The 12446-nt window shown below is 44.4% G+C and overlaps 1 protein-coding gene across 1 annotated transcript in view; it reads left to right on the top strand.

Moving 5' to 3' along the window:
* The window catches only part of LDLRAD3 (low density lipoprotein receptor class A domain containing 3), a 230943-nt gene extending 225868 nt beyond the window's left edge, over positions 1-5075 (top strand). Inside the window, exon 6 of the mRNA XM_045014749.1 lies at positions 4900-5075. Within this exon, the coding sequence (XP_044870684.1) occupies positions 4900-4903 (4 nt within the window). The 3' untranslated portion in view covers positions 4904-5075. The remainder of the gene's footprint in view (positions 1-4899) is intronic.
* The last annotated feature ends 7371 nt before the right edge of the window (positions 5076-12446 follow it).

Below are 12446 nucleotides of genomic sequence, written 5' to 3'. Positions count from 1 at the left end.
GATATGCAGTGTATTAACATGTGTGTTTGTCTAATACATTCCGGAGAGAATTGTGTTCCTTTTGCAGCTGTGCCTGTGTGCTGCTGTTCCTTGTTTTAGTTCACAATATAGATACAGAACTGTAGCTGCCAACTGAGACAATAGAGATCCAATTCACAATGGGAAAGCAATTAAAGAAGGAAGATAAACTGGATATTGGGACCGCTGCCTCTCCCATATAGTGGCCTATTTGGGAGCAATTTATCCCATTGTAGACGGGTTGGACTCACCCCTGCGGCGCCTCCTGCTGGTGACTCCGGGAATTAGCTCTCTGCAGCACTGGAGCGCCCTCTGCAGGCTGGTGATCCGCCTGTCCTCTGGCCCCCGTGTCCCTCACTGGACCTGGTGCCCTTTTACATGGGGTGCTGCCCCCTAGCAGTAACCCCTTTCTCTCTGGGTCTCCCCTACTTGGGGAACCCCCACCCTCTATCCCCACCTTGCCTCAGTATATGGCTACTGCCAGTCATTGTCTAGCCCCACACTCTGGGGCAGACTGCAGTATCAGCCTACTCATCACAGGCAACGGGGTTTGGACCTGCTGCCTTGGCCTACCCCTGGGCTGCCCTCTGCAACCCCCAGTACCTGTTGGCCCACTGCTAGGCCGCAGCCTGGGGCTTTCTAGGCTGGAGCTCCCCAGCCTTTCCCCAGCCCTGCTTCACCCTAGGTACCTTGCCTATAGCCCCTGCAGCCAGGCCTTTCTTCCTCTTCAGGCAGAGGAAGACTGTCTTGGCTTCTAGCTTCCCTGGCCTTCTTATAAGGCCCTGTTCAGTTTGGGGCATGGCCTCACTTGCAGCCACTCCCTCAATCAGCCCAGCCTAGAGCAGCAGCTCTCAAGCCCTGCCAGGCTGCTTTTAAACCCCTCAGGGCAGGAGCAGGGTTCCACTCTGCTACACCATCTTTAATTAGTCTTCTCTTTCTAGCTTTTGCAATTCTACCTGTTATAACCAGGAGTGAATTCTGCAGCACTGCCAATGTTTCGTGCAGTCACAATGCTGTCAATATTTTGGCTGTTCTATTGCAGGTTTTGTTTATGCAATTATACTGCAAAGACAAGCAGTGTACTTCTGTGTTTACTAACATGCCCACCATTATAAGCAGGGTGGAGGAGTTAGTGTAACCAGTGAATTATCCCAAATGGATTTGGATAATGCCATGCTTTGGAAATAATGGAGTCAACTCAAACATTCTCTTTCTAAGGTGTTCTATGTTAGATATCACGATAGAATATGTGACAGGTTCAGTCACAGAGATCCCCTTGGGACTGATGTGCTGAAATTACCTCTGAGCCCATTTTCCCTGATGGCTTGGGACTCCAGAAGCCTGCCTTGTAGAGCCAGACACACTAGTCAGCTGCAATACAGGTCTGAACCATGCCCCCAAAGCTGCAGGCTTTAACCAAAAACTGCTCCGCAGGTCACCTCTTTCCAGCACCCAGACACCCAGCTCCCAGTGGGAACCAAACACCAAATAAATCCGTTTTACTCTGTATAAAGCTTATACAGGGTAAACTCATGAATTGTCCGCCCTCTATAACACTGATAGAGAGATATGCACAGCTGTTTGCTCCCCCAGGTATTAATCACTTACTCTGGGTTAATTAATAAACAAAAGTGATTAAGTATAAAAAGTAGGATTTAAGTGGTTTCAAGTAATAACAGACAGAACAAAGTAAGTCACCATGCAAAATAAAACAAAACACTCAAGTCTATGCCTAATACATTAAGAAACTGAATACAGGTAAGTCTCACCCTCAGAGATGTTTCAATAAGCTGCTTTCACAGACTAGACTCTTTTCTAGTCTGGGCCCAATCCTTTCCCCCCTGGTACAGACCTTGTTAGTTCCAGCTCAGGTGGTAACTTGGGGATTTCTCATGACTGTCAGCCTCCTTTGTTTGGTTCCAGCCTCTTTTATATCTTTGGCACAAGGCAGGAATCCTTTGTCTCTCTCTGGGTTTCCACCCTTCCTTCTAAATGGAAAAGCACCAGGTTTAAGATGGATTCCAGTATCATGTGACATGTTCACATGTCCTTTGAGACTTAACTGGCTGGCACCCAGTATACAGGAAGGCTTACAAGTAAACAGAGCCATTTACAACCAATTGTCCTGGTCCATGGGAGCCATGAAGATTCCAAGCCATCATTAATTGCCCACACTTTGCATAGTTACAATAGGACTTCAGAGTAATACTTCATATTTCTAGATTTAGATACATAGAAATAGGATGAAGAAACTCAGTAGACTATAAGCTTTGTAATGATACCTTACAAGAGACTTTTTGTCTGAAGCATATTCCAGTTACATTATAGTCACACTCGTTAGCATATTTCCATAAAACATATGGAGTGCACTGTCACAGGATATGTATCATACAATGGTACGTTAATTAAATTCATACCCGAATTTGTATGTGGAAAATCGCCAATCTGCTCAACCATATTTACCTAACTGATCTTAGGTCTTGCTGGAAAAAGTGTTAGTTCATTGTTTTGCTTGGTGATTGTTTATGCTCCTAAAAATTTCTTTGTCAGTTTCTTTTATTCAACTTTTCTCCATTCAAATATTTAGCAAAAGACAAAACAGTTTTAGTGTTACCCAACCTGGATCTATGCATGATGTAGCATCAGGTTTTTTGCATCACATTTGTGTTCTGGTGAAACTTTAGGAAGCTCCAGCCTCCACAATAAGAAAAAGATGCACAAAGGGAAAAAAATGAAGGAAGTTCACAAAAAGAAATCTTAAAGGACAGAAAAGCTAATGCAAAGGACTGATAATTAATTCTTTGCTGTGCCGACTCCTACCTTCCCAACTATGCTCTGTTCCCTAGCTTGTACGTGTTCTACAGTATGACTTTCCCCATTACCCCAAGTTCTGCTTGTTCCTGCACTTAACTATACTCCTGCAACATTGAGGGCCCCCCAGCCCTCATTTTCCTCCCCCCATTTTCCCCCATTTCCTATGTGTTGCCTTCCAGCCCAGGCCTGTGCTTTAGGATTACAGAAACACCATTGCTTTCCCAAGTTTTCTGTGCTAATCAGACAGGCTAGCATTGCAGTATTATTACAGGAGTTCTGAAACTCCAGGTAGTTAACACCATGCTGGTATATTTGATTGTAAGTTTTAACCAGGACAAAACAATAAGTGAACCACATTTCATTAGGAAGAGGTTGCTTTTAGGAACAAACTTTGAATTAAATATCCTTATTCATAGACTGATAGACTGTAGAGCCAGAAGGGGCCATTATGCTCATCTAGTCCAACCTCCTACATCAGACAGGCTACAGAGATCAGTTAGTGATTCTTGCATCAAACCCAACAATTTGTGGGAATGACAAATGTATCTTTTAGAAAGACATGAAATCTAGATTTTAAAACTTCCAGTGGGTGGAGAATTTACCACATCTCTTTGTAATCTGTTTCAGCGGTGGATTACTTGCTTTTAAAAATGTGCATTGTGTTTCCAGTTTGAACTTTGCCTGGAATTCCCAGCCACTGGATGTTATGCCTTTGTTGGCTAGGTTAGAGCATCCTCTAGTATCCAACCTCCTCCCACTTTGTAAGTAATTAAAGATTGAGGTTTTATTACTTCACAGCCTTCTCTTTAATAAACTGAATTGACTGAGCTCCTTTGGCCTGTCAGTACAAGGCTTATTTTTCAGGCCACAAATCATTCTTGTGACTCTTCTAGGACCACATTCCAATTTTTCCACAAAAGGTATAGTTATCCTTTGCCTTATTTTGCAAATGGGGACACTGAATCAAGGAGAACTGTGCTCAAGGTCACACAGCAACCCACTGTCAGATCTGGGAACAGAACTCAGATTCCCAGGCTAGTTCCTCATTCACTGGATGGCACTGCCCCACTCAGACACCCATTCATAACAAATGTCCACTAGTGTTTGGGGAGGTGGATTATTTATGATGCTTACCAGTCACGAACAAATGAAGAGCAAAGTCTGGACCTGTAGGTGATTCTATTTCAAATTCTTGTTTTTTCTGTAAAGATGGTAGAGATTAAGGCACTGGCAGAACAATAGCGAGGCTGAGGCAGATTTGCCTATTGTTTCCCTTCACCTAACTTCTGCCTGTTTGTCTGTTGTATCTTTAGGGCTTATCTATACTTTGGAAATTTACCTTATTAGCTATTCTGGAATAACTGCCCATGTGGGGATTCTTATTCTGAAATCAGAGGGGTAGCCGTGTTAGTCTGGATCTGTAAAAGCAGCAAAGAGTCTTGTGGCACCTTATAGACTAACAGACGTTTTGGAGCATGAGCTTTCGTGGGTGAATGCATCCGACTAAGTGGGTATTCACCCACGAAAGCTCATGCTCCAAAACGTCTGTTAGTCTATAAGGTGCCACAGGACTCTTTGCTGCTTATTCTGAAATGAGTGTCCAGAGAGGGAGTTATTCTGGAATAGCTATTCTGGTAAATTTGAAAGTGTATACAAGTGTGTATAGTAAGGACCTTAATATTTGGAAAGTGATAAACTTTTAAGTAATGATGATGTATGGGTGGGGCTGCAATGGAAGTGCATAAAGAGGCAGAGTTGGGTTACTGGGGCTGCAGGAACAATATCAGATTTTTAAAGACAAGACTTGTTGCTTACACCACTAAAGAAAGGGAGGAGAAAATGTAACTTTGACCGTGATCATAGTAAGTAGCCCAAAATGTCAGGGAACTCCAGGGGAAAAGGGCAACGTGACCACTTTCATGCTGTCAGCTCTTTAAAGCGTAGCGTGATTAAAACGTCCCTGCCTACCACACAAATGAGTATCAGGAACAAGATGACTAAAAGGTAGGGAAGAGATTGGATTGAAATTATTTTTGGATGTTTTTTCTTCTTCCTTTGAAAATTCAGGTGAAGTTAATTAGATGGAATGGCAGCAGCGTCTGATCTGAAGCAGACTTCCTTTCATCTTACCTCTGCTTTTAGAATATGTGCATTCTTATCTCCACTCTGGGGAAGAAGAAAAGGGAGAGAGAGGAAACCTGCACACTCAGGTCCGGCAGTCTCCAGATGAATGAAATACTTTGTAAGATCTGAGGCCATTAAAGATCACAAGTGGAGAATTAATAAGAATTTAGGAACTAATTTCCCAAGATGAAGATGACCGGAGGAAGGAAACTTCATGGCCTGCAGAAGAAGAAACATTAAAAATTAATGAGACCAATTATTTTAATAGTGTCCAAAATATGTTCTGTTTAAAAAGTAAGTAGACACAAGAATTTGGTGAGATGACGGGTGTTTCCCCTAATGTCCTCTGACAGTCTCAGTCACTGAAGTGCTCATGTTAACCCCTCAGTTCATTAATCAAGCTTAAGTCACAACCATTAATCATTATTAAGAATAGCCTGCCATCAGGCCAATGGCATTTTTATATTAATCTAATAAAGTAAGCAGAGAAGAGCTCAGTTTCCAAAATGGACTAGGTGTAATCTACATCATGTAGCAGAATACATTCTTTAGACGACAACATTAGCGTGTGATAGGATTAGTATAATGGGGTGTATGCCTTCACTGCAAAAAATAGGTGTGATTTAACAATGAGACATATCTCTCACTGTAAAATCCTAGCGGAGAAAAGACACTGGTAGCTTTTACCTCACTGTAGCTAGTCAAAGTCAATGCTACGAGACCTCTTCCCACCCTAGGTTTCCTTTGACATCAAGATTAAAACTACTTATGCCTTGTCTCCACTAAGATTTTTACGGAGAGAGCTATCTCCCATGTAGAGACACCCCTCTTTTACAGTGAAGACATAGACTAAACTAAGATGGATACTATTCATTTGGATGGGAGACCTCCAAATAAAATCCAGCATGCTGCAGGAAATTATGTTGGGATTTCATTAAGTCACATTCTTTCACTGGGGTGGATGCTGAACCAAGGCTCCAGCATGGTGAAAGAGGGCAATATGCAGAGAGAAGTGACAACTTTCAGATGAAATGCAAGTGGGAGAGTTTTCCTTTTGTTAATGGGAGGGGAAATGAATGAGGGAAAAGGTATTTGGGTCCTCAGTCCCTTGCTGTAGAATTCTCATAAGGACTATAGTTCTTGGCATCCTAAGGTTACAAGCACTACAGTGAACAGCGATGGCTGTAGATGTTTCCTACAGCAATGAAAGTTTTGTTTCTGTTGGGTAATCTACCTCCCCAAGAGGGTAGGACCATTGAAGAATTCTGTTGACCTAGCTGAGACTACATCAGGGGTTGCCATAGCTACAGCTCTCTAAGTATGTCAGCATTGCAATAAAAGACCCATGGTCCACTGACTTCGACTTGCGGGGACAATCCCAAACATCTTCACTGCAATTTTATAGCCCTGTGACCTGAGTCAGCTGACCTGGGTCAGCCACTCCTGTGCTATGTGTCTTTTATCAGAGTGTAGGCGTACCTTCAGGTCATTCTTAAGGGTGGACGAGGTCAAAGTGTTAAATTCTAGGCCCCCATCGCCACTGTGTCCAATAGAGTACCTATGTTACAGAGATCAAGAGGCTGAATTCGCTGTTTGAGATCTAGGGTACTAAGGTAAAAATGACAAGCTACCAAAATGTTTTCCAAGGATTTTTAGTGAGCAAAAGACCCAATGAAAGGAAGAGAGGGAAGCCCTAAGACTTCCACTGAGCAAAATTTTTTGGGTGAAACTTTTTTTTAATGCCAAAAAATGCAGCTTTGGGTCAATCAAAATATTTAATGAATTCATCTAAATTTGTTTCATTGTTTTGGGTGGAAAAAAACAAAAAAAATCCCAAAGAAATAAAAAAGTTTCATTTGGACATGTTTGAAACAAAGCATTTTGATTTCAGAAATGACTTTTTGTTGTGTGGTGGGGTTTTTTTATTATTTATTTATCTGTTTGTTTTTTAAGAAAAAGGTTTAAAAAACTGTTGAAAATGAAACTTGGCTGAAATGAGACTTTTCACCAAAACAAAACAAAAAAAGGGCAGGGGTGAGGCCACTAAACTGAAAAATCAGTTATTGGTGGATCTACCTGTGACTGCTTCCAGCAGTGTAGTGTTTCCTAGAATGGGGGCTTGAACACATGGCCCAGGCTACTGTAGGCTGCATAGATTGACTGGGGATGGTATTTGACCCTGAGTAACAGCCCCAAAATGGCTCCTTTTCAGAGCCCTTAATCATACCCTGGGACTCAAATCCACTTAGGAAAAAGCACACACCACCACCTCTTTAACCAGAAAATCCCAGCAAAGGCTTGATGAGGTGGGGGTGGCATCCAGGTTCCTTCCCAAACAGAGTTTTGAGCTGGTCTAGGGTTAGTGAATGCACTCTTCCCTTCCCCTCTCCTTCCTCAGTATAGCCAGTTTCACAGTCAACAACCCGTTAAGATGAATGGAGCAGTTGTCGTTTGAGGCTGGCTGATACTCAGGCAGACATTGGTGAATTAGTTATGCTGAGTTCTAATTTCCAAGGTTTTCTTTGCAACAACAAAAAAAAAGTTTGCAACCACTTGTGAAAGTTAATATTCTGACATCATCACATGATTCCAGGAACCAAGTCCCGAGGCAGAGGCCTATGTTTTAAGCCTAGAATTTAGTAAAATCTATGTTTTAGTTGCCACACATTTAAAAACCAAATCCGTGTGTGCTATTACTGCTCTGCGCTATTTAGTGGGCTTCTAACCCATCTGATATAGGTTCTTATGCTGCAGCCATTATGACAGACACCTTACATATCAACGTGAGTGCACATAGTTCTGCTTCTTTCACTCTCCTCTTGCTTTTTCAAGATGGGTTTATTTCCCATCCTGTGCCATGCATGGGTCCAGAGCTGATTAATGGTCCTTCCTCTGGCTTGTTGAGAAATGACTCTCGGATCCCTTCCAAGATCACTGATTTGTTGTCATGTCCCACAAATCTGGCACTCCTTGGTGGAGACATGAAAAATGACTCTTTGCCTTCCACGTGACGGCAGTGCTCTGGGTGAAAAATGCACGCTTTTCATGCCTGCTTACTCCTTGCCTTTGTGCACTCTCCTGATAAGCTGTGTCTGCCAGAGCCCTCTCCTTAATCAAATGCACAGCTGGCCTGCGAACTGCTAGCCTAGAGCCCTCTCTACTGCTGAGCTCATCACCATCTGGACACCACTGAGAAGTGGGGGGAGGAGTTAAGTTGGATGAGTCGGGGTGGGGGAGAAATAATGTCTAATTTTTTCCCTGAAAGCTAGTTTCCAATGCAGAAAACCAAAATAAATAAATAAACCCACCAAGCATAGCCCAGTTACTTAACAGCTCTTTAAAATGCATGAAGCTTTCACTCCTTTTGGGCTATAAGTAAACTAATGTTTTCCAATTAAAGCAGGAAGGAAAAAGGAGGAGACCCAGAGAACTGCACTGGGGGCGGGAGTTAGACACACAGTTTCTGACAAGAGGCAAATAATGGCACTTTTTCATCTTCTAATTGGATATATTAGTTCCAAAGCTTTTAATTTTTGTCTGTTGAATGCTCTTACAAAAATATCCAGTGTCACACTTCTAGCCAAGCATAGTGGTTTGATTACAACAAAAGGAAATAATGAAGATGTTAATGGGTTTTTTTAAAGCAATCCTGTCCCCTGGGTTGATGAGGCTCAATGGCTTGTCCCTAAAAATAGACAGAAATGTTTGTGTTTAATTTCAGTGTAAAATGTTTTAATTGGATTGACATTTAAGCCACGTCTACACTAGCAAACTTGCAGTGGCAGGGCTGTAGCGATGCAGCTGCACTGCTGTAAGAGCGCTCGTGTAGCCGTGCTATGGCAACGGGCGAGAGCTCTCCCATCGACATAATAAAACCACCTTCACCAGCGGTGGTAGCTATGTCAGTGAGATAAGCTCTTCTGCCGACAAAGCACTGTGCACATGAGCACTTATGCCGGTGAAACTCATTACTTGGGAGGGTATTTGTTCACACCCCTGAGAGACATAAGTGGTAGTGTAGACATGGCCTTAGTCCCTTGCAATGTTGAATCTCCGCACAGAATAGCTTGTTCATGGGAAAGTGAAATTATCTGAAAACTGCATTGAAAACAACCTGCTGTTTCTGTGGTACAAGCTGAGAGAAATACAAAATAACAATGGATTAATCATTGTTCTTTTTGCCTAATAAAGAGGTTCTGGAAGGGAGCAAAGTGTTCTGCAACTGGAGAAATGGGGGTGCTGCTGTTGCATTTAAAAAATTGAAATCATCTCAAGTCACCTTCCTCCCAGTTCTATGGGGTATGCTAGCTGTTAGGTACTACTGTTAACACTTTCAGATGCTACATACTGCTCATGTTACCCAGTGTGTACTGAACATACTCTAGTGCGGTGGTTTTCAAACTGCGGGTCGTGACCCAGTATGGGTCATGTAATGCAAGGCACTGGGTCGCCTTGCTCAGCACCCAGGGACCCTGGCGGCCGGCCAGTAAAAACTAGTAGTCCCTACCTGTTCTGACACCACGTTGCGCCCCAGAAATGGCCAGCAGCAGGTTCAGCTCCTAGGCAGGGGGGCCATGGAGCTCCATGCACTGCCCCCACCCTGAGCACTGGCTCCGCACTCCCATTGGCTGGGAACTGGCCAATGGGAGCTGGTGGGGGGCGGTGCCTATGGGTGAGAGCCACGCGGAACTGCTTGCACGCCTCCGCCTAGGAGCTGAAACTGCTGCTGGCTGCTTCCAGGGCTCAGCATGGTCTGTGGTGCTGGAACAGGTGGGAAGCCTGCCTCTGCATCCTGGGTGCACTGCTGACTGGGAGCCGCCGGAGGTAAGCATGTGCCCCAACCCTGTGCCCCAATACCCTACCCCAGCCCTGAGCCCCCCCAAACCTGGAGCCTCTTCCTGCACCCCAAACCCCTCATCCTCAGCCCCACCCCAGAGCCTGCACCTTCAGCCCAGAGCCCTGACCCTCCTCTTGCCTCCAAAACTCTTGCCCCAGCTCAGAGTCCCCTCCAACACTGTGAACCCCTCATTCCTGGCCCCACCCCACAGCCCTCACCCCTGTACTTCAATCCTCTGCCATAGCTCTGAGCCCCTCCCACACCCCAGACCCCTCATCCCCAGCTCCATTGTGTTGTGGGCATCAACTATTTTCTTCAACTGGGTTGCCAGAAAAAATGTTTGAAAACCACTGCTCTAGTGTGTGGGGGGGTACAGTTGCAGTTGGGAACTTGTGCTTCTAAATCCCTTAGGTGCTTTTGAAAATTCCCCCCACTATCAATATTGGCCAACTCTGAATATGATGGCAGAGGCTCATAGTGAAAAATAGCTGTAAATTACTCCACATTAGTACGTATGTATGAATGCTGAATAAACGCACAACTTGCAATAGCCCTGAGGCCAAAAGCTGTGTCTTCAAGCCCCAGGCATGTGTGAGGTCCTAGTCAAAAATATATAATTAATTGCACTATTGCTGTCTACTGTATGGAATCTAATTTGTATTTCATGGGCTCTATATTGCTAAAAGCAAAGGGAGAGTTCTTTAGCTCTGTGATCAAGGCCTGGGTTTTTACAGCTAGAGGATCAAAGTTCTATGCCCAGTAGTTCTACATGGCAGTGGTGGGCAACATTGTGAAATTCTAGGTGACCATGAATTTGTTACATAGTATGTTTTTTTACCTTTTGGAAACAACTGGCTGCTGAGTCCTGTCCCGGGTGATTACACTGGAGATAATCATATGCATGTGGGAAAGGCTGTGGGGTTTGCCACACTGGATGGACTATCTGGTCACCAATTCTGGTAATGACCAGAACCTCATGCTGATCCTGATTTGGAACTCTTTTCATTGCCCTGGCTTCCATGCCTCTCTGGGTGCCTGGGTGTATTTGGCATAATGGTCTTTAAACTTACTTAGCTCAGGCATATCCCTATAGCTCTGAAGGGCTTCTGTGGTCCTCCAGGGCCATAGAAAAGGGAACAGGCTAAACAAGCCAATTTCAAAGGACTAGTGCTTGTCTAGCCTGCTTGGCTTTCTTCTTTATTGCTCTTTGAAGGAGTGTAGGCATCCTGCAGGATTGCAGAATGGAGGAGAAGCCTGGCTTGTTGTGCAGAGCAGGGCACTGGAGACAGGAGGTGTGGAGAGAAGGTGAGGACTGAGAGGGAGAATGGGCCTGGGGAGGGCTATGTGACTGGGGCCAGACCTTTAAGGAAGAGACAAAAGCCCTGAGGGCAGGAGAGGAGAAGATTGAGGGGTGACTATCAGGGATAAAAGGAATTGGGTGAAGAGCATGTTTGGATCTGCAATCAATAATCCAAGGGAATCTGTGGGTTTGCTCTTCTGGGGTGAAAGTTCTGTTTTTTAAATTACAATGTTTCTGGTTTAACTGATGGCACCAACCTTTGCAATGACGGGAGCTAGCTGATGTGCATCGCCAATTGCACTTCCTTCAGCACATGGCCTGCTTTGTTCAGGGCTCAGGGTGTCATCGAGGCCAGGGGACAGGAGAGTTGCTTGTCTGTGGGGTTTATCAGAATAGAAAGAGGCCACAGGGCTCCCTAGGCCATGGAAATTGCTGCTTTTCAGGAGTAACCCTAAAGAAGAGATTTCTCCGTGTGTGTGAAATGAGAGAGAAACTGGCTTTTATTGGCTGCATGAAAGGATCGTAGGGTAAATGTAAGGCTGGTCTCTGAGGCATATCCCCAGCTCAGGGGGCCCATGCTCTGCCTCTGCAACAGCACATGGGCATTGGGAAAGGCTGGGCTGGAAATGGAGTGTGGGCGGGTTAGACGAGGAAGAGAATGGAAGGGGATGTGGGCAGGCAGACCTGACCCCTGGCTTTTCTGGATCAGTGCAAAGGGACTGCTGAGAGGCAACCATAGTCTGCATCAAAGATAGCACTGGGGTCTCTGAAGTTTCTCTTTCCCTGTGCAGGTGCTGGGATTAATCTGGCCATATTAGTGATAGTAATTGAGACAACAGCTGGAGAGAGGAGTGAAAGAATGAACACAGCATTTTTAAATGCCTTTTTTAAAGGAGGACAGAGAGAGGGGAAGATGGATTGAGCCTTGAGGAAAAGAAGGATGGTATTGTGGTTAAGGCACTAGACTGGGATTTGAACAATATTCAGTTCCCAGCCCTGCCACAGAATGCCTGTGTGACCTGGGGCAAAATCACTTAATTGCTGTGCCTTAATCTCCCGCTCTTTAAAGTGGAGATAATACTTCCCTACCTCATGGGGGTGTTTTCAGGATATATCCATTAATGATTGTGTGGTGCTCAGATAATACAGTGATGGAACTTGGCTAGATAGACCCTAATATGGCTTTGGAGACACTAGGGAAAAAAAAGTGGAAACAGTGCCCTAAATATCAACTCTTGTAAGTGGTGCTTGTAGCTGTAGTATCAGAGTGGACACAGCATCCCTAAATAAAGGCATTTAAACCATTCTGTTTCATAGACTATAGATGGAAAGAACACACATTCAGTCCTTCCT

The sequence above is a fragment of the Mauremys mutica genome, chromosome 4, assembly GCF_020497125.1.
Source record: "Mauremys mutica isolate MM-2020 ecotype Southern chromosome 4, ASM2049712v1, whole genome shotgun sequence".
Taxonomy (NCBI): domain Eukaryota; kingdom Metazoa; phylum Chordata; order Testudines; family Geoemydidae; genus Mauremys; species Mauremys mutica.
This window is presented reverse-complemented; position numbering and strand designations above follow the sequence as displayed.